Below are 26,512 nucleotides of genomic sequence, written 5' to 3'. Positions count from 1 at the left end.
AAATCTATGGATCCTTTCCCCAGAACAGTGCCCTTCTGTGCCTGTGCGCAGCAGCTCACACCCAGAGCCTTCTTCCAGCCTTGAAGCCAGGCTGAGCAAGTGGCCCTAGCGTGGATTTTGGAGTTCAGAAAGGAGCATTCTGAGTTCTTCCCTGGCCCTACTAGAGGCCTCCTCTGACCCTTGGACCAGCACTAGCCTCTGTTTGTCTCTCATTCACCTCCTGCCACTGTCTGCCTCAGAATCTGTCCCCCGAGCTTTCCTGCCTTTGACCTGAACCTTCTCTGCCAAAACACATCTTGCCTGACTTTGACAAACTCCTGAGCAGGGCCCCAGCCCTGTCTGGGCCCCACTGCTGTGTTCTGGGCCCTTTTTCCAGACCCCATGCCCAGCTTTCACCTTCCCTTTCTGTTTCCCTCTCCAGCTCCATCTCTTCTGCCTCTGTGAGGTGTTGGGGAGCCCTCTGGGTGGAGGGCATTACTCTCCAGGCCAGGAGCAAGTGACCTGGAGGAGGTGGTGCATGCAGGTGTCTGCCTAGTGCCACTTGCTCTGTGCCGCTGGATATCCAAAATCCAGAGGCCTGGCACACAAGGGATCTCGGTGGTGGCAAGGCCTGTGCTAGTGCACAGGGGACGAGCTGTGGCCAATCCCAGAGCAGGAGAGTTGTAGCTACTTATGCACCTGCTGTGGAGTTGGGGCGACAGCATTTGGGGGGGACTCTATACTCCCATTCGTCAGTCAGCCTCCCACAACTTGTGACCCCAGAGCTGAGAGTCAACGTGGAGTCCTGATCTGCCTGAAGCCCTGGCAGAGCCCCAGAATCCTTCTTAATGCACCCCAGGAACCATGGTTAATAGTGAGAGCTGGTCTTAGACCTGCTGCCACCAAGCAGGCGCCCTCTAAGGGCCCTCTGGCCTCTTTGAGCCCCTTCTTGTCCATTGTTGAGGATCTTGACTCACACAGGGAACTGGAAGCCCCCCAGGACTTCAGAGATGGCTGCAAACACCCTTTCTCTTAACAGGATGTGTTCGGGTGCTCCTTTGAAGGGCTTTCTGCAGCAGCCCTTGTCCAGAGGCTGCTGGACGTCGCCCACCAGTCTCCACAGCTTGGGGGGATTATCCCAGGACAGCTGGGAGTCTTAAGATTGAGCCCGTTCCTACCTCCCTGTGCAGCCCCCTCCATCCCTGCGGGGGCGGGGCCTCCAAGGCCCTGTCCGGTGAAGTGTTTTAGCAGGAGCTCCTCGCAGGGCTACTGTGGTGCCCTTGGGCCCTCCTAGGGCCACCTGATTGTTGAGGTCACACTCAGCCCTGGGAAGGATCCCATCTCTGATGAGCGATGATGATTCCCATTGCATGGGCAGGAAGAACTCCCTGCTCCATCCACTCTGTAACTGGATTCTGAGGCCAGAGTTTTCTGTTCAGTGCCTGCCTGACCCCAGGCAGGAGTGGTTTGTGCTCAAGGCCAGGGCAAGTGTGAGCGCCATGAGGGAGCTGGATTGGCACGTGTGACCTTCTGCTCCCAGAGCTGGTGTGACTCTAGTGTGATGGGGTGGGGACAGTGGTGGCGTGGAGGGGACAGGTGTGTCTGTGGCTGCCTTGCCCACTGCCTGGTTCTGAACAAAGCCCATCCCTGCTGCAGGCCCTCTGGGATGTCACCACACATCCTGTGTGCTTATTGATTAAAAATTTGGGCCGGGTGCTGTGACTCATGCCTGTAATCCCAGCACTTTGGGAGGCTGAGGCGGGTGGATCACCTGAGGTCAGGAGTTCAAGACCAGCCTGGCTAACATGGTGAAGCCCCGTTTCTACTACAAATACAAAATTTAGCCGGGCATGGTGATAAGCGCCTGTAATCCCAACTACTCGGGAGGCTGAGGCAGGAGAATTGCTTGGGAGGCAGAGGTTGCAGTGAGCTGAGATCACACTATTGTACCCCAGCCTGGGTGACAAGAGTGAGACTCTGTTTCCAAAAATAAAATTTTTGTTTTTTGTTGAGCACCTGCTACTATGTTTGCACTGAGCTAGGCACTGGGATACAACAATGAACAAGACAGGCATTGTCCGTGCCCTAGTGAGGGAGGCAGATAAAAGCCTAGGAAGCCAATAGGTGGAAGGAATAATGAGAGGTGTTCGGGTTAGCAGGGGCTAAGCCGGAAGCTGCCCTGCAAGGTCAGGTCTGGGAATCACGAGCAGGAGCTGGTAGACCACGGGGCAGGAGTGGGCAGCTGCAGCCTGGCCATGTGACCTGGGCCACTCCAGAGCCTTTCTGCATCTCACACATGAGCGTGTGCACGCCTGCACGTGTGCTTGAACAGAGGGTACTCGAAGTCCACTGCCTGGCCCCAGCACAGAGCTTGTGTGCGGGGCTGTATGGCTGAGACAACTGGGGGAGTCCTTTGAGACAAAGAATGCAAAATGCCTGTGGTCATTCTCAAGGTGACTGACAGGAGAGGAAATGGGATGGAAGAGAGTTTGGAGTAGAAAGAAAAAGTGGGCTAGGTGCAATGGCTCACACCTGTAACCCCAGCACTTTAGGAGGCCAAGGTGGGAGGGTTGCTTGAGGTCAGGAGTTCAAGACCAGCCTGGGCAACATGGCAAAAACCTGTCTCTGCAAAAAAACAAAAACCAAAAACAAACAAAAAAAACTACAAAAATCCACCGGGCGTGGTGGCATGTGCCTGTGGCTCCAGCTGCTCGGGAGGCTGAGGCAGGAGAATCACCTTAGCCAGGAGGTTGTGCCTGCAGTGAGCTGTGATCACACCACTGCACTCCAGCCTAGACAACAGAGAAAGACCCCATCTCAGAGAAAGAGAGAGAGAGAGAGAGAGAGAGAGAGAGAGACAGAGACAGAGACAGAGACAGAGACAGAGACAGAGACAGACAGACAGAGACAGAGAGGTCTTAAGTACGTAACAGATCTTTCCTTTGCAAAGGTTACAAAACATGTAGGGCTACAGAACCCCACTGCTGGGACCCCTCCCAGTGCGCAGAGGGGCTTGAGTTTGCAAAGGGCTCTGGAGCTGGGGCTTCATTGGCATCGTGGTGAATTGGGCTCTGCCATGTGCCCCCTCCCTGTGTATTCACATCCACCTTGCATGCCCTCCTTGTGTGCACACACCTGCTCTCATGCCTCTGCTCTGTGTCACACACTTGCCCCCATGCCTTCTCTCTGTGTGCACACACTTGCTTCATGTGCTCTCCCTATGCCTGTATACCCTGTGCGCCCTCCAGTGTGGGCACACCCTGGCCACCCACCTACCTTGCAAATGCCCATCATCCACAGGAGTCCTGTGTTCCCCTTGAAGTGGGGTAGGGTGGGGTGTGTATCTCTTGGCTTCAGTGGGGCCAATTATTGTATACATTAACAACTAGACATGGAGCTAGGGACGTCTGGAGGAGGCGCCGCAGGCCGGCCGAGTAGCCCGTTTGGTGTGTTGTCCCTATCGGCCCCTGTGCGGATTGGGGTTTCTCTGAGCTGCGAGTCTTCAGTGTGCAGTGGGGCTCGGCAGCAGAACTCCCTCTTAGGGATGTCGGGGGCTCGCTGCTTGGGCCCCCAGAGAGTGCCTGCTGCCGGTGTGGGTTGGGGCCACCTGTCCCCGGCTCCAGCTGCAGACGGGCCCTCCTTCCTCTGTGCCTGCTGCCCCTGCTAGTGATGCCATTGCTGGAGATCCAGTCTGGACAGAAGAGTGCAGCTGTGGGGAGAAAAAACCTCACATTCATTGCCGGGTAGCACAGGGCCTTATGGGGGTGGTGGGGGGTTGGGTGTTGACTCTTTCTCATCAAGAGTGTATAAAAGCTAGGCGTGGTGGCTCATGCCTGTAATCCCAGTGCTTTGGGAGGCTGAGGTGGGGATCACTTGAGCCCAGGAGTTTGAGACCAGCCTGAGCAACATAGCAAGACCCTGTCTCTATAAAAAGTATAAAAATAAAAAAGTTAGCCAGATGAAGTGGCACACACTTATAGTCTTAGCTATGCAGGAGGCTTCGGTGGGAGGATCACTTGAGCCCAGGAAGTCAAGACTGAGAAGTGAGCTATGATCGCACCACTGCACTCCAGCCTGTACAACAGAGCATGAGCCTGTCTCATAAAACAATCCTCTAGCCCATATTCTGTTTTTGTTTTTCTGTTTTTTGAATCCTCTAGCCCATATTCACCTTTGAAGGTGTGCTTCTACCTTCAAAAAACAGAATATGGGCTAGAGGAGGGCATGTGAGTGGGGTGGTGCCTGCAGTTGTAGGAAAACGCATTAACACCCAAGTCGTAAGTAAGGTGACCCACAGATCCCTCACCACACAGGGATGTGGTTCCAGGGACTGCATTGTGTCATGTGGCTGCTTGCAGTGAGGGACCAGGAAGCCTGTAGTGAGATCTGCCACTCTGGACCTCCCCAGCCAGTTAGCACTGGGCCACTTTCCTCCTCTTTCCACCCCTGCAGGCCTGTCTGGACTTCTGGGACCCAGCACAGAGCTTTGACTTCCCCCAGAGCTCCAAAATGGTGGGTGTTTCCCTGTTCTCTTTCCCATTATGGCCGAGGACAGATCTTCCTAAGAGGATGACTTGACATCTTTGGGGCATCCTCAAGTTCAGTGACTTGGGTGGTCACACTTCTTAACTAAACCACCTTGAGTGGGTGTAAGTGTGCAGACTATTTGTCCTGATACCTGGGTGCACAGAGGTCAGAGGAGAACTGGGGTCATGTATTAATGCCCTGATACCTGCAGATGACTAAATCAATAAAAGAAAAAGAAAAAGAATAATGAAAAAGAAACTGTGTATCCTTAGCTATCACCCCTACCTTCCTACCCCTCCCAGCCCCAGGCAAACACCGATCCACTTTCTTTCTTTCTTTCTTTTTTTTTTTTTTTTGAGATGGAGTCTCGTTCTGTTGTGCCCAGGCTGAGAGCAGTGGTGCAGTATCACCTCACTGCAATCTCCACCTCCCAGGTTCAGGCAATTCTCTTGCCTTAGCCTCCCGAGTAGCTGAGACTACAGGCATGCACCACCATGCCTGGCTAAGTTTTGTGTTTTTAGTAGAGATGGGGTTTCACCATGTTGGCCAAGCTGGCCTCGAACTCCTGACCTCAAGTGATCTGCCTGCCTTGGCCTCCCAAAGTGCTGAGATTACAGGCGTAAACCACTGTGTTCGGCTCTGGACATGTCTTTTTAATGCACTCAAAAGGGATTCTGCTGAACATTTTTTTTGTGCTTTTTCTTTCAAATTTAACATATCTGACCTCTTTATCAGCTCATATACCTGTACGTCATTCTTAAGGTTTAGGGACCCATGGAGACCTTGTTGAAGGTGTCTAACAAAATGGCAGCATGGTAACCTTGCACACTGGCAGCAGTCTCTTAATAGAAGCACCATATATTTACATGTGTGCGTGTAAGTAAAAGATGAAATGTAAGGGAAACTGATTTTTTGGCATAGCATTGAATGCTGTTAACAACAGCTCCTTCCGTGCATGGCCCGCTTCTGATGGCTTTAGGCATTAGCCACCCGTGTTTTGGAGGCTGTCTGGTTGGAATCATTTTAGTGAATAATATCAATTTTGTCTGACACGAGGTCTTGATTGCTATTTATAAAGCTGCACATTTGAAAACCCACCCCAGCTGTAACTAGCTAAGTAAAACAATAGCTTGGGTCCCAGCTCAAATTATCTGTGCATTTCATTGTCTTGATCCTGCCTGTCCACTCTCAGGATGCGGGCTTGGAAAAGAGAGCACACTTCATTAGCATTCCTTGGCTAGTTGCTGGTGGATGTTCCCTCTTGCATGTGCTGTTTCTCAGGGTTCAGAGAAACCCATTCTGTGAGGCTTTGGGGAGGAGGAAGACCATGGTTAACATAGTCAAGGGGGTAGATTGCACCATGTAGAGCACCATGTAGAGCAGGACTGTTTGAGTTGTGGCATCGACCCCCACTCGGTTGGTTGGGCCACTGTTCTAGCAGATGACAGCCCTGACATTATTATGGGGGCAGTTACCCTGTGCCGGCACAGTGCCCAATGCTGCACAGACATTATCCCATTTAATCCTCCCAGCAGCCCTATGGCTTAGGTACCATTATTTTCTCCATTTTTGAAGTGGGAAAACAGAAACCCAGAGGTTAGATCATTTGCTCAGGTCATATACAGCTAGTAAGAGGCAGAGCTGAGATTTGAAGGCAGGCTGTGCCTTGTGCTAGAACTCAGGTTCTGACCACAAGCCAGCCTGCTTGCTCCACTTGCAAGGTGGCTGCCTGCATGTTGTACATGCCTTCCATGTGGTGGGTTGGGGTCATTGCCCTCCAGTCTGAGTTGCTAGGGTTCTGGATAGCATCCTTTGTATCCCGGTCAACAGTGGTTTTCAAAGCAACCTTGGAGACAGACAACCCTGGGTTTGAGCCCAAACTCTTCGTGGCTCTCACTACCTGTAAGACCTCAGACACCCCTCTGAGAGTCCATTGAGGAAGATGAAACCCAGTGATGGCTGCAAAGCCCCAGCACTGTGCCTGGTTCAGTGTGCACCCACGTGGTGCCAGCAAGAACATCGACAGTGCAGAGAGAACTGGGTGGTTCGTGGTGGCTTCAGCCTGCACATATGCAGAGCTAGAAAGGCCATTAAATCTGAAAAATACTGTGTATGCACATTTTTGGCTTAAACAAAGTTCCATTTACAAAGTCCATAACCCAGCTTTAATATTATTACATGCCCCAGACTGGGATTAATTCCAGGACAAGAGTGTTGTTATGCTGTGTAGTGTTTCTCCCATATTCTCCTAGTGCATGGCCTCTACCAGCTTGGGCTTATGTCCTGGGGTGTGGGATGGTGGGGACACCCTATCTCTGCCCAGCTTGGTTCTGTGGGGTCCTGGGTGGAATAGGGGGAGGCTGGTTGCCTTCTGATGTTGTCAGCTCATGAGTTGCAGCGCTCAGACATGCTGTCATTGGGAGAGTTGACCTCAGCGTGTCCTGAGGTCTATCTGTGGGTCAGGTCTCAGCAGGGTCATGAGCACTCACCACTTTGCTGATCTCTGAGAGCAACCTTATTGGTTTCTTGAGGCAGTGCTGAGATTGATTAGTGATGTCTGCCAGGGGCACAGGGCTGGGGAAACCATAACTGATCCAGCACTTAACTTGCTTGCTATTCCTGTTTTATTCTGATCATTTTACATCTCTGTGAAACCAATAAAAGCCTCTTTGTAGGCTTTGCCCCCTCTCCCCTGGTGATGGGTATTATAATAAGGACTCCCACAAATGTTCCTTCTTCCTCACCCTGCGCCTTACCTGATCTATTTGTACAGCCTTCAAACTCACAGGCCCATCTCTGTTCTCTCTTTCAGTTGAAGAGGGGGAGGCCTCAGACTTCTCGCTGGCCTGGGATTCCTCCGTGACAGCAGCAGGTAAATGCCCGGGGGCTGGTGGAAGAGTTGCAGGGGGTCCTGGGGGCTGGCCCAGGAACTCAGAAAGCCACCCAGCTGGTTATGGAAATGATATTCTTCGTGTCACATTCCTGCCTCCAATCCAGACTACCCCATGCAACACGATTTTTATATCAGTTCCATATGGTCAATAAAATCTATTGCATACGGAGACTAATATTCCCTTATTCTCCCGAGGGCCACGTTTCCTTCTTGTGGGTACAGTTCAGATGGGCAGTGATTTTCCCACTGCACAAGCCTTGAAGCTCCCTGCTATGGGCGTCACTGCACATTCATTCCAATCTAATTGCATAAAAGCCACTTTAATAGGACTTTTAAACTCCAGTCTACATCAGAATTCCTCTTTCCCTCCCTGGAAGGGGCTGCTCTGCACTCTCAGGGCTGGCAGAGCTGAGCTCATGCCTCCAGGGAGAGGTAACAGAGGCAGCTCAGACTCGTGGGGTGTTGGGGGTGACGTGACAGTCAGGATCCCTGCATAAGCTCTTTCCTGTACCTCTGTTTCTTAGCTGTAAAAAGAGGTGGATGAGTAAAGTTTTTCTAACTGTGAAGTTTTGTAGCTTGGAGCCTTCCCATGAGTACTGAGATTAGAACTGGTTTTGGGGGTCTTTGGGAGCTCCTGAATGAGGGCCCAGGCTCTCCTGTTTGCTCCGCATGCAGCCAGGGCCTCTCTTGGCAGTGGTGCCCCTGGCTCCCTGTCCGGCAGGCGCCGGGATCCCCTTCTTTGTCCTCCTCCCCTGCCTTGGGCCAGGCCTGACCTGGGATCCTGACCAGCTTTTTCTGGATTTGTGGGGGAGCTGGAGCTGCTTCAGTCTTGCAGAATCTAAAGGCCTGAGGAGGCCTATGAGGGAACATTCAGTCCAAGCTTCTCCTCTTTTAGTTGTGGAAACTGAAGCAGGAAGAGAGATTTGCTCTGGGTCAGTATTTCAGAAACGCGGTTAGGCATCAGGTATATAAACATTTAATGTTTTCATGGTTATGTGTCTAATGTGTGATATTATAGACATTTGTGACTTAACGATGATGCTAAATTCATTTAAGTGAAAAAACTGAGTTGACAAGAAAGTGTTAATAGTACAGAATACGGAGACTCAGCAGGAAGCTTGAAGATGGTTCAATGAAATTTGGGAAAGGAGACTAAGCCCTTGAACCCAAGCCTGTGGCCCCTGGTTCCATGTCCTTTCCAGCAGGAGCTAATGCTGCCTGCAGAGTCTCCAGGGTCCTGGTTGACCCAGGCTTGGGCACTGTTGTGGCTGCAGGTGCCCTGGCCCTTGGTGACAGGGGCTTCCTCCATAGAGAGGGGCCTTGTCTGAAGCCAACGTAGTGAGTGGTGCTCAAATTCTAGGGAGGAGGGTCCAGGACTAGGACAGGCCTTGGGGTCAGCACTGGGCAGATAGGAGGCTGGGGGAAGGGGCTGTGTAGCCCCCTGTGTGTCTCCTTCTGTGCGGGGAGTGCGTTCCCCAGGGTTGGCGGAAACAGCAAGGCCATAAGGCGCCGTGTCTCAGAGATGTAGTCCTCCTGAGAGACGAGGGGTGCAGGGGCTCAGGCTTGCTGCCCACTCTAGAGAGGATCCCACTGTAGGAACCCCTGAACTAGGAAAGCACTCAGCCCAGTGTTGTCTACAGAAGGTCCTCCTTCCCAGCTGCTTTCCCGGTGGGGCTGGAGGTGATGCAGACAGATGGGAACAGCAGTGGCATGCAAGGAGGGTGCTGGCAGTGATTGCTATAGACAGACAGCCCTGGGCAGGGGGGGTGTCAAGCACCCCAGCTGCATCCCTAGGCAATGAGGTGTCTCCCAGCTTGCAGAAGGCAAGGGCGGTGTTGATGCTAGGGAACTGGGTTCTGTAGTTCTGTAATTCCATAGTTGGGCAGCCAGTCTTAGGGCCTCTCTGGGGTGCTTGGGAGTAGTGGGAGCTGTGGGATTTGCCAGTTTCCAGGCAAGAGCTGAGCATGCCTCGTGCATGTAGGAGGATGCACACTCCTTGTGACTTCACAGCCGTGGCTCGCCACGGTGCCAGTTTCGGATTCTCTGCTCAGCTATGGGGAGAGGGAGGGCAGAGCATCCCTGGCAGTGGATAATCCACAGCGAGACAGCCAGGCCAGGAATTGTTTTGTTTTCTTTGGCTCATTTTTGCTGGTGTTTTTTCTTTTTTTTTCTTTTTTTTTTTTTAATAGTTTGTGCTGTGCATGTGATAAATTTTCCTTCCCAGTTCTATTGGAATTGGGCTATTAAAGTCAGCTTTTATTCCCTGAGCATGGGGCGTGTGAGATGGCTCCAAGCCTGGGTGGCAGGCGGAAGTCAGTGTGGGAGGTAGCCCTGGACGTGGGCGATGTCACATTTATTGAGCACTTACTTAGTGCATGCCAGGCACTGAGTGAACACTCTACCTGGAGCATCTCACTGAGCCATCGTGACAGCTCTGTGAGGTGGGTGCCACTTCCAGCAGCAGCTCCATAATTTCTCTGTGGGCTTGGTTTAGGGACAGCCATCTGGTGGACACCAGGGCCAAAGGCCTGGTGAAAGCTGCTTTTGTCTAATACTTTTCATTAAACTGAGAAAATGTCACTTGGCTACATCAGAGAATGGCAGCAGATGCCAAAGAAGATTATGGGGGAGCAAAACCTCCCAGGCCATCCTTGGCACTGCTACTGAGGATCCCCATCCTCATTTGACAGATGAGGGAAAGAGCTTGGAGCTGTACAGTAGTGAATCCACGGTCCCCAGTCGGCAAGCTGTGGATCAGGGACTCGAACCCAAGTCCTCCGGAAGCCAGAGCCTGTGGTTTCACCCCTGCACCACTTGGCATCGGGAGGTGGAGAGCTGAGCAGGACCTGAAGGCAGAGCATTATGGGGACTTCTGGAAGGTCCCTGGCAGGACAGGCCTGGTGGCTGCAGGGCATAGGTGGTCCTGCTCACAGGCCCCCAATATCCCTGGGCTGAGGGCAGTTTACCAGGAGGAAGGGAGAGCTGTAAGGCATGGAGCAGCCCCTCTTCTGGGGGGGGGGCCTCTTGGCCCAGAGCGCAAGCTTTTCATGCGCCTTCCTCTCCCCTGCTTTGCCCAGCCTTGGGTGTGTGATGGAGAACTGCAATAAAGAAGCAGAATGCGCAGTTTGTGTCTTCACTCACCCCTGGCCTCCCCTGGCCACCCTGCCAGTGGGGACCCTGTGGCCCTCCGCCCCCAGAAACAACCAGGCTTGCTCCTTCCGTGCCCTCGAGCAGGGGCCCTGACAGTGATGGAGAGCCTGGCCTTGCCTGGCAGGGAAAGGAGCGAAATGATCAGCTCATGGCAATATCCTGCAGTCCGGAGGCGGGGGCGTGGGGAGCGGAGTGCGCAGGCCCACTCATGCCACTTGCTGGTGAATGGGGCTGGTAATGGTGGGCCCAGGGGAAGGAGCACTTCATCTGGAGTCAAGATGTGGGGGTGCCTTGGAGGTGTGCAGCTGGAGGAATTCTTAACCTGTTTCGAGCCACAGGTGCCTTTGGGCATCCAGTGGAACTGTGTGGATTCTCTTTCGGACACACACAGGGTTTCATGTGTGACTTCAGGGGAGTTCGTGGGTCATTCTTCTTCTCTTGCCAACCCCAACTTCTCTTGCCTTGCCAGGCCATAGGTGTGAACTCCTTACAAATGTGAAAGTCCTTTGCAAATGGGAAAACCTTGCCAGGGTCACAAACTCAAAGGCCCACCCAAGGCAGGCTAGTGGCCCAGGTGGGCTGATACGTGAGGGGGCCGTGGTGGATGGTGACACAGACCTTGCAAAGGGGGTGGCTGGCCCTCAGCTCCTGCCGGCTGGGCCATGAATTGCCAGAATTCTGGCTGGGTCCAGAGTTGCCAGATCTTCAGAGGTTTTAAAAGAAAAGCCAGAAAGCTGGATTTTCATAAGAAATCTTTAGATTCTTAAAAAAATTAAAAACAAACAAACCCAGCTTGTATCTTTTTAAAAACAGCTTTATTGAGATATAATTCACATATCATACAATTCACCCATTTAAAGTGAATTTTGGTATATTTAGAGATATGTGTGACCATTACTACAGTCAACTTAGAACATTTTCGTGTCCTTAAAAGAAAACTCTGGACCAGGCGCGGTGGCTCATGCCCGTAATCCCAGCACTTTGTGAGGTTAAGGCCGGAGGATTGCTTGAGCCCAGGAGTTTGAGACCAGCCTGGGTAATATAGTGAGACCCTGTCTCTACAAAGAATAAAAACAAAATAGCCCTGGGCATGGCGGCATGCACCTGTAATCCCAGCTACTTGGGAGGCTGAGGCAAGAGGAACACTTGAGCCCAAGAGTTTGAGGTTACGGTGAGTTATGATCATGACACTGCACTCCAGCCTGGGTGACAGAGTGATAACCTGCCTGCCTGCCTCTGAAATAACTAACTAAATAAAAGAAAAAGAAAAAAATAATAAAAAAGAAACACTGTATCCTTAGCTATCACCCCTGCCCTCCTACCCCTCCCAGCACCAGGCAACCATTGATCCACTTTCTTTTTTTTTTTTTTTGAGACAGAGTCTCATTCTGTCACCTAGGCTGGAGTGTGGTGGCATGATCTCAGCTAACTGCAATCTCCACCTCCCGGGTTCAAGCGATTCTCCTGCCTCAGCCTTCCGAGTAGCTGGGATTACAGACGTGTGCCACCACACCTGACTATTTTTGTATTTTTAGTAGAGACGGGGTTTCACCATGTTGGCCAGGCTGGTCTTGAACTCCTGACCTCAGGTGATCCACCCACCTTAGCCTCCCAAAGTGCTGGGATTACAGGCATGAGCCACCACACCTGGTTGATCCACTTTCTGTCTCTGTAGACTTGCCTATTCTGGACATCCTGTCAGTGGAGTCATATAATACATAATCTCCATTGACTAGCTTCTTTCACTTGGCCTAATATTTTCAAGGTTCATCTATGTTATTATAGGAGGTGTCTGTCCTTCACCCCTTTTTAGGGCTGTATAATATTCTATTGTATGGGAGGACCACATTTTGTTTGGGTATTGTTGATTGACATTTTGGTTGTTTTCATCTCTGGCTATTGTGAATAGAGCTGCTGTGAATATCCATGTAGAAGTTTTGTTTTGTTTTTAGAGGTGGAGTCTAGCTATGCTGCCCAGGCTGGATTTGAACTCCTACCTCAAGGGATCCTCCTGCCTCAGCCTCCCCTTGTAGTGGGGACTACAGGTGTGTGTCACTGCACCTGGCAATGTACAAGTTTTTGCTTGAATGCTTGTTTTTAGTTCTTTTGGGTGTGTTTGTAGGCGTGGAATTGCTGGGTTATAGGGCAACTTTATGTTTAACCTTTGGAGGAGCCAACAGACCTTCCCAGGCATTTTACATTCCCACTGCTCATGAGGATTCCACTTTTTCCAGGTCCTTGTCAACACTTGTTATTTTCCTTTTTGTAAATTCTAAACTTCCTAGTAGGTATGAAGGTATCTCATTCTGGACAACTCATGGATTTCTTTTTCTTTTCTTTTTTTTTTTTTTTTTTTGAGATGGAGTCTTGCTCTGTTGCCGGGCTGGAGTGCAGTGGCACCATCTTGGCTCACTGCAACCTCCACCTCCCTGGTTCAAACGATTCTCTTGCCTCAGCCTCCCGAGTAGCTGGGACTACAGGCACCTGCCATCACGCCCAGCTAATTTTTATATTTTTAGTAGAGATGGGGTTTCACCATGTTGGCCAGGATGATCTCGATCTCCTGACCTTGTGATCTGCAAGTGTCAGCCTTCCAAAGGCTCCCAGTGCCTTTGACCTCCTTCCTACCAACGTCTCCAAATCCCCTTTATACTGCGCATCACAGCCTGGCACTAGCCCTAACCCTAACCCCCCCCCTCTCCCGCCAATCCCAGCCTTGTACTAAACCTACCCCTACCCCTAACCTCCCCTCTTTCCCACCCATTTCAGCCTGCTACTAACCCTAACGCTAGCTCTAACCCCCATCTTTCCCGCCCATCCCAGCCTGCTACTAACCCTAACCCTACTCTAACCCTAACCCTAACCCCCCTCTTTCCCACCCATCCCAGCCTGCTACTAACCCTAACCCTAACTCTAATGCTAACCCTAATCCCCCTCTTTCCTGCCCATCCCAGCCTGGCACTAACCCTAACTCTAACCCTAACCCTAATCACCCCCTCTCCCACCCATCCCAGCCTGGTACTAACCCTAACCCTACCCCTAACCCCTGTCTCTCCCGCCCATCCCAGCCTGGCAGGGAGACACATCTTACCTTCAGCATTTCCTCCCTCTTCCCACAAGCCCTTTGGAATGAGGTCTCTAAGTGGCAGACACCAGAAACATCATGCGTGATCCTGAGGTCTATGATGTGGGGTTTCAGGGAACCAACACGACCATGTGGAAATTTACCTCCTCTTTCCCCGTGACTGAGTTTGATCTGGGAGCTGAAGCTGCTCATCTCTTTTTTTTTTTTTTTTTTTTTTAATTGAGACAAGGCCTTGCTATGTTGCCCAGGTTGGTCTCGAACTCCTGGGTTCAAACAATCCTCCTGTCTCAGCCTCCCAAGCAGCTGGAATTACAGGCATGTACCACCATGCTTAGCGTGAAGTGGGTAAGGGGGTCATTTTTATGTAATTGTCTAGTCAGAGTCTCATTGGAATCTCCCACCTCTCCAGGCTGTGTTCTGGGACTGGTTGGGCAGAGTCTGCTCCATGGCTTCCATCCAGCTTAGCAGCTCTGAACAGCAGCAGGGAGAGGCAGTAGGAGAAGGGTCTGTGGGTGGGCCAGAGATAGGACACAGTTTGCTGACACATACTTCTTGTGAATGCCTGGGCAGGTTAGGTAAGTTTATTTCTGGCTTGGTGACAGACACACTTGTGGTTTGAGAGGAACACTCAGTATCATCAGTTGACCGTGATGGACCCGCAGCCTGAGACCTTATTGGTGTCGCACTGTGATCAGACTTTTAGGCTTTCCTGCCATGGGACAGGTCTTCTTGCTCTGGTTAATAGGAACTGTCACTCCCATTTACGAGGTGCTTCTAGGAGCCAGGGCTCCTTTCCAGTGCTTTTCACATACATGTGAGAAAACCGAGAAACAGAGATGCTAGTAACTTGGTTCTAGGTCACTCAGCCAAGAAGTGGCAGAGCGAGGGTTTGAACCCAGGCCGCTCATGCATGAATTTAGTGCCTCAACTGTAGATGGCAGACCTGCCGGTGAGAAAGCGGGTCCCATGCCTTGTTTTAGAGGAGACTCTCTGGAATCAGCTCTGTGCCCCGGTTACTCCTGGGTCAGGTAGAAGAGTCTAACTGAAGCCAGCTCTCAGGATTTGCTGCCTGGAAGGAGAGGAGGTACATGTTTTGAAGACCTTGCACACATCTCCCATGTTCAAAGCCAGGCCTGGAAAACACTGGGCCAGGCTCTCCGCAGGGACTCACACCACCTCCAGCCCCATCCCCAGCCCTCCTTCCACATCTGGGTGTTGAGCATGGGGCCAGTTTGCAGGGGAAGGTGGGGATAAGGCTGCAGGCTCTGGGATCTGCTCAGATGGGAGGTAGAGCTGGCGATGGGGTAGCTGGTGTCCTGGGACCTCCTTGGGAAGAATGCACTGAAGCCTCTCATTTTTCTTTTAGCCTGGTTCTGGGTAAAAGATGGGGTGAGGAGAATGGTCAGGGTCCCTGCTCCTGACCAAGGCGACAGCCTCATCCCCTGCAGTCCTTTGCCCCGAGGTTTTGGCTGGGGAAATGGATAGAAATGTCCAGAAGCCCGGGCCTTTCACCATGGGGAGGCAAGGCCACTCCGTGCAGTCCCGCCTGCACTTCTGAACCACGCGGAGCTGCCTCCTGCCCTGCTTGTGTTTTGCTGGAGTGCATAGTTATTATTTCAACAGCTTCACAGAAACTCCGTCCACACCCCTGCGCTTCTGCACTTGCGTTTGCATTTCTCCCAGTCCCCTTTCGAGCTCCATTCGTCTATAAGCTTCTAGATGAAGTCCACACTGAACTCGCAGTGGGTTTCCTTGTAGTCCCTGTTGGACCTGAGCTTCCTGTGATCCTGGGACCCACGTACCTCTCACCTTAGTGTCTGTGCTGGAGCCCTTGAGTGGATGAGCATGAATGTTATTCTCCGCCTCTCCCCTGTTGGACGTTTGGACTGCTTTAGGTGATGGCTGTTGTAAATAACGCCATGATGAACATCTTTGTGTGGGTGGTCTTTTTTTTTCTCCTTTGGAGATTTTCTCAGGGGCTCCCAGCACCTTCTAACTTTTTCTTTCAATCCCCAAATCAAGGCTGGAGAGACTGTTCCCCTCTTCTGTGTCCATTGCTCCCCACTGGGTCTCACTTTAAACACTTCCCCAAGCGACCGTCCTGCATTGGGTCACCTGTGGGATGTCCCACCCACCCACAATACTTGCCTGGAGCTGCCTGGCTGTGGCCCGTGGTGCATGCTGCCTGGGCGCCCTTTGGCTTCGGGCTGGTGTGCTGGTGGCGTCCACCTTTTGTGCTTGAGCACTCAACCCAATCATCTTCTTGATGAGGACCAAGGGACATTTTAAAGGAGCAAAAAAGTCTCACTAAATAGATGTAGAATTTCCCAGCATTTTAAAGACTTATGAAATGCATTTTTATATGAGGCCAGCTGGGGAGTTTCTCATTAGCTCGGCTGGGGAGCCTGTGGGGAGTTGAGCTAAGTGGAGCCAGGCAGGCTGGGTAGGAAGACGCGGTGGCCCTGAGCTCACCGGGGGAGCGTGGCAGGCATGTGCCGGCGGGTTGGCTCCATGGACCCCTGGCCAGGCAGCACAGGCTGCGCCTTTGTTAGAGCTGCTCCCCCTCCAGCACAGGGGGCCTCAGAAATCGTCAGGTGGTGACTGGAGCTGAGAGGTGGCCACTCTGTTACCATGGTGAGCAGTCCATGGGGTAGGGCATTCTGTATCTTGTGTGCACACGGATGCATGCACTTGTGTGTGTGCTTGTGTGTGAGCATGCCCAGGTAGCTGCAGCCCTGACTCGGACCCCTGGCAGGGGGAGGCTCCAGCACCCCTGTGCTCCGCCTGCTGGTTTGTGCTGCATCCTGGGCTCCCTGGGGCTGCCTTGGACCAGTTCTCTGAGGATGAGGTGGCATTTCCTGCCCACCCTTTTCCTCTGGCTCTGCACCAGCCTTGGGGCCCCCATTGGGCTCCACTGTACTTGGCTTCCTCGTCGACATGCCTGCTGTGCACATGTGTATGCAGAGCCTGTGCATACATGTACACGTGTGCTCTGGACTCAAGTGTGCTGGTGCCCAGGACATGTGGAAATGAACACATGTGCAGTGCATCTTCTGACTCCTGTTTTCCTCCTGTACCTCTACCCTGGCTGATGACTTCGCTTCCATGGAGCTAGGCTTGTCTTGCTGATTTCCACCCACTTGAGATGGACTTGGGGCTTCCCTGATGGCAGGGATGCTGTCATTTGTCTCGTGTCCCTAGCCTGGCATTGAGACTTTGCAGCGCAGTTGCTCAGTTGATTTGGGACCATCTGCCCCAGCAAGCCCATGGCCCTGCCCCTCCTCTCCTGGTGCTGTTGGGCTTTTCGGGGGACATCAGTAATGAGGATTGTAAAGACAAGGAGGGGCCAGTCCTACTTTCTCCAAAGCTGGGGTGCTCCCTGAGGATGGAAAGGCCTCTCTTTGGTGTTGGCCATTTCCTAAGTCCCCAAGGATCCTGCTGTCCTGCTGGTGGACATTGGAAATCAATAGTTCTTTGGCGACTTGAAGCCTGCCTGTAAACAGTCAGGCATGTCTGTGGGTTGGGGTGTGTGGGGTGGGGTGCCGATGGCATCACTCCTCATGCATTTGGGGGAGTTGCTGCCCATTCTGCTCCCTCCAGTGTTGCCCAGCCTTGTGCGTCCTGGGGTGGTTTGCACCAGTGCTCCTCAAACTTGAACATGTGTGCAAATTGTCAAGATGCAGATTCTGACTCAGCAGGTCTGGGTAGGGCCTGAGATTCTGCATTTCTAACAGGCTCCAGGGTGATGTTGATGCTGCTGGTCCACAGACTGTGTGTGTCCCCTTGGCATTTTTTGAAGCTCAGCCTAAATGACACCTCCTCCAGGAAGTTTCCCATGATAGCCCTGACATAATTTTGTGCCCCCTGAGCCAAAGAGCTCCTGATCCTGGCCCTCAGTGCTCCCGCTGCCCTCTGCTTGGTTCTAATGTTCCTTCTCTTATACCCAGCTCCCTGATGCTCTGCTCACTCCTAGGGGACAGTGACCAAGTCTGATTCTCTGTGACCCCACAGCCCAGCCCTGGCTTGGCAGTTGGCAGGTGCCTGGCAAATGTCTGCCAAGATGCAGAACCTCACCTCCACTTCTTTGTCTGTATTTGTCCTGGGAAGTGCAGGGCCTGAGTTTTGTTCACTTTGTTTAGAGCAAAATCTGGGTTTGAGGTCTAGATACTTATTAGCTGTTCAATATGGAGTAAGTTACTAAACCTCCCTGTCATTTCATTTTCTCATCGGAAATGGGGAGAATAATAATTCTACTTCCTAAGGCCATTGTGAGGATGGCACAGGGAATCTGCATGGAGTGCTCAACCCCTAGGGTGCCACCTGGCACCCAGTACCTTTACTTTTGCTATTGACACCATGTCAATAGCATATTGAAGTGCCATAGGAGGGAAGTGCCATAGGAGCTTAGCTCTGAGCTTTGCGTCTGTATGGGTGACAGAGAAGGCTCAGATAGGCCCCTCCTTCTCGTCACATCGTCACAGCTTCCTGCCTTTCTCCCCACATCGTGACTGGCAATCTCTGGGCATGGCCACAGTGCCTGGGGCAATCCGCTTCACCTTCCTGCAGATTTGGGGTGGAACTGAGTCTGTAGGGAACCATTCTTGTTCACCATGGTTGGTGAGGCATGGCTTGTTTCCCAAGTGGGGAAGGCCAGGTGGGGTGGGGGTTGGTGGGAGGTGGGCAGGGTCTGCTCTGAAAGGTAGAGGCCTGAGGCTGACCTGAGATCAGGTTCCTTCCCTGGGTGGGGCTGGACACATGGACTGTGTGGCCATGGGCCAGTGCCCAGTAGGAAATGGCCAGAGTCAGCTTGACCACACCACCTGGCGTGTGTTGGCTTCCTGGGTGGACACTCTGCAGGGCCCAGCTCCTGGGTTGGATATGGTCAATGGTGCCCTGCTGTAGACTGCAGGCAGCCCACAGGGGTTAGGCTGCTGTCATGTCAGCTGACATTCCCTTAACATTCTTGAATGTGCAGGCAGGTGCACACACACACACACACACACACTCACACACACATGAGATTATGCTGAACTTGGCTATCTGATGCCTCTCTGGTTCAAAAAATTATTATTTTACCTCCACTGATAATTTGTTCTCCTTTGTCATGGTTGATTGCTTTAACTGATGGCTGCTGGCCATACGTGATAGTTAGCACATCAGACTCATGCTTAGTCTGGCAAATATGATATATTTTACTTATGCTATTCTACTTATCAAGGCTAAATGTCTTGCAAACCTGGCAAGCTTGTGGAGGCAGGGACAGTGCCTGTTTGCTTCCTGTCGTATCCTCAGCAATTATCACTGTCCTAACAATAACAATTAAAAAATAATAACCATCTAGTGAGCATCCACTCGGTGCCAGACAGGGGGCTGTGACATGCATTATCTCATTTAAGCCTTGTTAACCACAGTATTAGCATTCCCATCTCACAGGTGAGCAACTGAGGCCAAAGAGCTAAAGAGACTAGTCCAGTCTGCACAGCTAGTTGGGGTTTTGTCTGAGTCTAGGGCACGCTTTCTGTAGTTGCTAATTCACAGTGCCTGGGACTCAGTGGAGACTTACTGCATCTTGGTGGAATGACGGGCACTAGAATGTGCTATAAGCCCTAATGTCATTGCAGCGACACACACCACTAGTGAGAAGCCACCAGGGTCAGTGTGGGAATGAGTGATTGCTGATGGGCAAAAACCTGTGAGTGCTCTTTGGTGGTGATGTGTAAATTCACAAGTCATTGTGTGTGCATGCATGTGCACACACAACATACACATATTACATGCACACAAACACAAGGATGCATGCACACATTCATACATATATATGCTCATACTCTCACTCAGTGCAAATGTACTCCACACAATGCACATGGACATTCACACACATGTAGGTACACATTTGCACACAATGCACATGTACCACCCATGCACATGTAAACACACACATGTACGTGCACATTGGCATATGCATACTCCACACAATACACACATTCACATATACGGGCCTTCACATACATGTTCCTCCATACTACACATATATGTATGCACAGCCAAGTGCATGCATATGCATAATGCACACCCACACGGATGCCTGCAGACACAGGTATGCACACACATGCATAACACAGATGCACACCCATACGTGCATACAGGAGTGTGTTCACACTGCCAACATACCCATAGTGCACATGTGCACACACTTACAAATGCATGCACATACAGAGGCACACACACATATGCAGCATTCACTCATCCACACCCAGGCATGCAAATGAGCAGAAAAAGCCTGTTTCTGGGCTGTCTCCCTTGAAGGATCAGGAACAGTGCCCAGGCGGGGTGTTCAAGATGTCCAGATTGTCTCCTTGCTCTCTGTTTTCTTTCTTCCATTTCTTTGTCATACCCTCAGGGCCCTAGACATTCTTTCCATCCAAACATTTGCACCCCTGCACTTGGACCCAGTGCTGGGCTGACCCTGGTGTGGACCTAGACCCCAGTCTTGGTGCATCTGTCTGTTCGCCTGCCTGGCCTGCTGTGGCCTGCATGGGCCGCCCCGCAACCCCCAACTTGCATGTGACTTCATTTTCCACCCTGCACCTGCCTCTTTAAGAGACCAGGGGCCTGGCAGGCCTGTCCCCAGGGTCGGGGCTGGGGGAGGCTGGACAGCTGCAGGTTGGGGGGAAGCTTTGTGAGCTCCCAGTGGCCTCTTGGAGCCTGGGTAATGCTGGGGAAACTGAAACAAAGGCCGACAATGGCCTCCTTCCCTCCCCGGGTGGCCTCGGAGCAGGGCCTGCCTGGGCGGCCTCTGGGGGCCCCTGTTATTTCCTGTGCTGGCTGTGGGGCTCCTGGCCAGCTTGGAATGGGGCAGGAAGCTGGGCAGGGCATCGCCTCCCCACCCGCTGGGCTGGCCCTCGCAGGCCAGAGTAGCCGCTCCTGGGAGTGGGGGTCGGCTCAGCGTTCCTGTTCTGTGACCGCTGCTCCAGCCCCGCTTGGCCTGGTCTGCCCTACTCAGGTCTGGCCAGGCCTCCCAGGAGGGAAACTCAGCCTTCCGTCTCCGCTGCCCTCTCCCTGCTGCCGACTCCGTGTGCTCCCACCATCTTCACTGAGTCCATCTATGCTGTCACCTGAGCTCCTGCATCTCCTCTGCCTAAATGGCCCAAGCCTCTGTGTTCAGAGCCCTTGCCCCACAGAGCCAAGGACAGGGTCAGGCAGGGAGCATTTCATGGCTTATTAATTAATTCATTTGGGATTATGCTAGAGGTTAGCATAGGTTTGGTTATCAGGGTTAGGGTTACACTGAAGGTTAAGTTTAGCGTTAGGTTTACCAAACCCTGCAGACCAAAAAGACACGAGCGTTAAGGGCATGGGTTTTCAGGCAGATAGGCCCTTATTTCAATCCTGATTCACCACCAGTTATTCATCATAGTATTGTCAGGCGTCTGTGTCCTTCTAGGCCACAAGGGCACAGTTGGGTCCCTGACTTCCAGAACTCACATTCTAGAGTGAGGAGGCAGCAGTAGGCAGGTGAATGCACACAGCACAAATTAAGTGACTGCACCTTCCCAGAGCTCAGTTTTGTGATCTGTAGAATGGGAATAACAAAGCCCCTACCTTGTGGCACCATTATAAGGACAAGTGAGAGGGTACATGGCATGTGTCCAGCATGGTGCCTGGCACACAGCATGTCCCCAATAAGTGCTAACTGTGATGATTACTGATGAAAGGCTGTGGAGGTGGCCTGTGGGTCAGTGGGGAGCTCAAATAATAGTTGAAGAGACTAATTATGTCAAAACCTAAGGGAAAGGTCAGGATGCCTTTGAGCCTCCTGGCAGCCAAGGCCCAAAGAGAAATAGAATCAAAGCTGCTTCCGTATTATGTAAGAGCTTGGGACAGACCAGTGTTTTCCCCCTGGCTTGGAATGCTGAGGAATTTATTCTGTGGATCCTCATTAATCAATGGACAAACAGCAGGAACCATCTCAGTAACAATTTGGCACACGATGCAGAAACATCTTTCTTAGAGTTCCTTCTTCAATTGACCCTGGAAAAATGCTCCGTGCCTCAGTGCACCACACAACCCTGGAGTTCCATGCAGTACAGCCTGGAGGGAGCTGGGCGGAGGCAATGCTGCCTTCACTGGGCTGCGTCTGGGGGCTGGTGGGGCAGCTGCTGGGGTAACTTTCCTAAGTGCCTGGTTAAGTGCAATTAAATGGGTTTCTTTAAGGCAGGATCTCCAAAGGCCCTCAACTTGCCTGTGGATGCTTTGAGTCATAGAGAGGGTTCTTAAAACTCTTGGGCTCAGAATCTGTCCTTCATCCCTTTTTTTGACTACCACCTATCCCTAAGCCCGGAATCTTGGAACACAGTTTGGGAAGCTCTGTTTTTGTGCTTCTCCTTTGAACTGAACACCATGGGAGGCACCTCACTCACGGTGTCCCCTCCTCCCCTTGCCCAGACTGTCATTTGGCTGTGGTTTATTCCGACAGGCCTGGGGGTCTTCATCTGGCAGAGCCCACCCACCTGTTGCTTACTTCTTACTGGATGATTGCATTTACTCATCTTATCTGAGTCCAATCCAGCCTCCAACAGGGGTGCAGTTAGGGAAACTGAGGCTCAGAATGCGTAGAGGGCTCAGGGCATGCTCACACACATGCATATACCTGCATGCACGCACGATCACCCACTTTTTGCTCTGCGTGTGTAGGAACGTTGTTCTGTGTCTGAGATCTAAAGTCTGGCTGGAGCCCCCTCTCCCTCTCCTGCCCACCTCCCCCTCCTGGTGGGCAGGACTGGGAGCCTGCCCCAGTTAGGCCTGCCAGTGGCCACTTACTCCGTGTCTGGCGGGTGCCCTGTGGAGTTTCCATGGTGAGCTGTCCTCTGGGGGCCCTGGGTGGGACTTTCCATCTGGGTGGAAACCTGACCCACTGGCCCAGGGCTGGAAGGGGAGGAAATGCCTTCTCCAAACGTGGAAAGAGGAAGCAAAGAGAGGTGGCCAGCCTGGGATTCCAGCCACAGTCCCTGACTTCTGCAAAGCCACAGGGCCTGAGGACCCCAAGGAGCCTGGGAAAGAGCTGCGTAGGACTCACCCATCAGGGACGGCCACAGCTCAGATAGGGCCACAGCTGCACAGTGTGGCTTCGCTTTGGGAGCTGACTGTTGTAGGCTCCTGCGGTTCTGCCCGTGAGCTCGTGCATGTCTGTGCTGGCATTCCTTGCATGCTCTTGCAGAGACTTGGGGCCAGCCAGTTGGTAAATGGCTGGGCCAGGATTTGGACTCAGCTCACTGTCCCCAAGGCCCATGTGGTTGTCACTCTGCCTCCTTGCCTCCCTCAAGCAGGCATTTCCATAGGCATTGCCTCACTGAGTCCTTGCAGGCGCACTTTGACCATTGGTATTATCATTATTCTTGTATTTCATATGTGGAAATTGAGGCTCAGAGAGGCTAGGCATCTTGCCCAATGTCACACAGCAAGTTTGTGGCAGAGCTGCACTATAGCACAGATTCCACTCACCCTTTACTTTGCTGACAGCAACATATGCCTATGTGCAGGTCATTATGTATCATTTAACTTCCTCCAACATAGATAGGCACATTTGCCAAAAAATGAGGACAATAACAGTGTAAAGTGATTTGGCAATTGCAGTCAGCAGGAGCTGGCTTACTCAGGGAACCTGCGATATGGTTAGGCACTGTGTCCCCACCCAAATCTCTTGAATTGTAATCCCCCAAATCCCCATGTGTCAGGTGGAACAGGTGGAGATTATTGAATCATGAGGGCAGTCTCCCCCGTGCTGTTCTCGTGACAGTGAGTGAGTTCTCACAAAATCTGATGGCTTTTTTTGTTTGCTTTTTGCTTTTTTTTTTTTTTTTGTGAGATGGAGTCTTGCTCTGTCACCCAGGCTGGAGTGCAATGGTGGCATCTTGGCTCACTGCAATTTTCGCCTCCTGGGTTCAAGCGATTCTCCTGCCTCAGCCTCCCGAGTAGCTGGGATTACAGGCACCCACCACCACGCCTGGCTAATTTTTGTTCTTTTAATAGAGATGGGGTTTCGCCATGTTGGCCAGGCTGGTCTCGAACTCCTGACCTCAGGTGATCCACTTGCCTAGGCCTCCCAAAGTGCTGGGATTATAGGCATGAGCCACAGTGCCCAGCCAATCTGATGGTTTTATAAGGGGCTTCCCCCTTCGCTCAGCACTCACTCCATCCTGCCACCCTGTGAAGAAGGTGCCTGCTTCTCCTTTGCCTTCTGCTATGATTATACATTTCCTGAGGCCTCCCCAGCCATGTGGAACTGTGAGTCAATTAAACCTCTTTCTTTATAAACTACCCAGTCTCAAATATTTCTTCATAGCAGTGTAAGAATGGACTAATACAACCTGTGATGTGGGTGAGAATCTGCTGTTCCCTTGGGTGTTGGTCTCTGTGGCCCCTTGTGGGGCAGGTGAATTCGACTCTGGGGTTTTAAGATGTATTTTCATCCCACATGCTTGATGTATGGACCAAACCATTCTCCATGGATGTATCTCAAGCCACAGCAGTTGTATCTTAGGGGAGAGGAAAGAGTTTTGGGGAATAACTTTGACTCTAAGACACATTTGCCTCATAGACTAACTTTAGAACCTGGCACTCCCTTGCCCCCAAAGCTGGGACAACAGGGGTGAGCCTGTGCCTGACCCACGGGTTCACCAAGGATGCTTGGACCAATGTGTCAGGGCAGGTGTGATGGCCAATTCTGTGTCAACATGACTGGGCTAAGGGCTGCCCAGACAGCTGGTGAAACATGATTTCTGAGTGTGACTGTGCAGGTGTTTCTGGAAGAGATGAGCATTTTGATGGCTGGACTGAATAAAGCAGACTGCTCTCACCAGTGCAGGCTGGCATCATCCAGTCCGCTGATGGTCCGGATAGAATGAAAAGGCAAAAGAAGGGTGAATTTGCTCTCTTTGTTTGAGCCGGGCCATCCGTCTTCTCCTGCCCTTGGGCGTCGGCACTCCTGTTCAGCCTGGGACTGGGACTGACAGCATTAGCTCCCCTGGGTTTCAGGCCTTGGGATTTGGACATGAACTGCAGCATCGGCTTTCCTGGGCTTCCAGCTTGCAGATGACACAGGGTGGGATGTTTCCAGCTTCTATACCTGTGTGATCCAGGCCCTCTTATAACACATCTCTTTTGTATGATCCAGGCCCTCATAACACATCTGTGTGATCCAGGCCCTCATAACACTTCTCCATATATCCATATGTGGATCCTCTTGACTCTAGTTCTTGGGAGAACCCTGGCTAAGGCTCTAGTTCTTGGGAGAACCCTGGTGAGGGTATGTGGGAGCTGAATTTTCTCTGTGTGAGTCCATTTTCATACTGCTGTGAAGAAATACTCAAGACTGGGTAATTTATAAAGAAAAAGAGGTTTAATGGCCTCACAGTTCCACATGGCTGGGGAGGCTTCATAATCATGGTGAAAGGCAAAGGAAGAGCAAAGGCACGTCTTACATGGTGTCAGGCAAGACAGAGTGAGAGCCAAGCAAAGGGGGACACACCCCTTATAAAATCATCAGATCTTGTGAGATTTACTCACTACCATGAGAACAGTATGGGGGAAACTGCCCCCATGATTCAATTATCTCCAACAGGGTCCCTCCCACAACACATAGGAATTTTGGGAACTACAATTCAAGATGAGGCTGTACTTGGTGGCTCATGCCCGTAATCCCAGCATTTTGGGAGGCTGAGGCAGGAGGATCACTTGAGGTCAGGAGTTCAAGACCAGCCCGGCCACCATGGTGAAACCCTGTCTCTACAAAAAATACAAAAATTAGCCAGGTTTGGTGGTGCATGCCTGTAATCCCACCTACTCTCAGGAGGCTGAGGCAGGAGAATTACTTGAACCTGAGAGGTGGAGGTTGCAGTGAGCTGAGATCACACCATTGCACTCCAGCCTGGGTGACAGAGTGAGAGAGTGAGACTCCTTCTCAAAAAAAAAAAAAGAAAAAAAAAAAAAAGAAATTCAAGATGAGATTTGGGTGGGGACACAGGACACAGCCAAATGATACCAGTCTCCATCGGTGGTGTTATGCTTAGTCTTACTCCTGAACAACACCTCTCAGCCCAGTTCCCGGGGCCTGACCTGGAGGTGCCTTGGGCCTTGGCAGAGGGGAAGATTGGCTTCTCTGCTCCTCCGTCCCTTGGCCCCGACTCCTCCGGTGTCCAGCACCCCTCCAAGCTCTGGTGCGAGGGAGGGAAGGTGGGGGGCTGGAAGCCATGGCCTCCTGCTGCTGTGGGGAGGCTCCTGTGGGGTGGCTGGCTGGATTCAGAGGCCACCAACAACTTTGGGAAGTCTTAGTGCCCTGGGCCAGGTGGAAGCAATGGAGGCTTCACTGGGGCAGTTGGCTGGGAGAGCCACGTTGGTGGGTGATATAGCAGGGCCCGGAGATGATCTCTTGTAGGCCCCCACTTTGTCCTTCATCTGCATCTTGGCCCCTATGCCTTGTGCCCCTCCGAGAGCACCCTCTCTCCCCTTTCCCGCCTACTCCAAAGCGGCAGTCTTCCAAGGCCCAGCCACTGTCCCTGCCTTCCACAAACCCTTTGCAAATGTGTCTTCTGGGGGGGCCTGTCCTTTCCATGAACCCCTATCCTGCCCTTCAGAGCCTATGACGACCACATGCTGGCTTGTTCCTTTTCCTCGGCCGTTCATAGGCTTCGTCTCCCTCCCACCGTGGAGCAGGTTCTCTCCCTCCCCCACTCCCCCTAACCCCAGTAATCTAGCACCAGGCTCACACTATGCATTTACTCATGGATGGACAGTTTTTCAGCACTTCTAGCACCAGGAAGTTCTACTTAATGTCTAACCACCTTTTCCATTGCTGCTGGCTGAGCCTCGGTGCTGTTGTT

The 26,512-nt window shown here is 51.9% G+C and overlaps 1 protein-coding gene across 3 annotated transcripts in view; it reads left to right on the top strand.

Annotated features, from left to right (window-relative positions):
• Positions 1-26,512, top strand: part of ZNF423 (zinc finger protein 423) — a 364,614-nt gene that overhangs the window by 59,177 nt on the left and 278,925 nt on the right. For 2 of the 3 annotated variants that reach the window (XM_055364250.2, XM_055364251.2), the window contains one exon: positions 7,319-7,378. The exons of the other annotated variant lie outside the window; for it this stretch is intronic. In XM_055364250.2, the coding sequence (XP_055220225.1) occupies positions 7,319-7,378 (60 nt within the window). The remainder of the gene's footprint in view (positions 1-7,318; positions 7,379-26,512) is intronic. 3 annotated transcript variants of the gene reach the window in all.

This window comes from Gorilla gorilla, chromosome 18 (genome assembly GCF_029281585.2).
Source record: "Gorilla gorilla gorilla isolate KB3781 chromosome 18, NHGRI_mGorGor1-v2.1_pri, whole genome shotgun sequence".
Lineage (NCBI taxonomy): Eukaryota > Metazoa > Chordata > Mammalia > Primates > Hominidae > Gorilla > Gorilla gorilla.
Note: the sequence above shows the minus strand (reverse complement) of the source record. Positions and strands in the feature narration are given on the sequence as shown.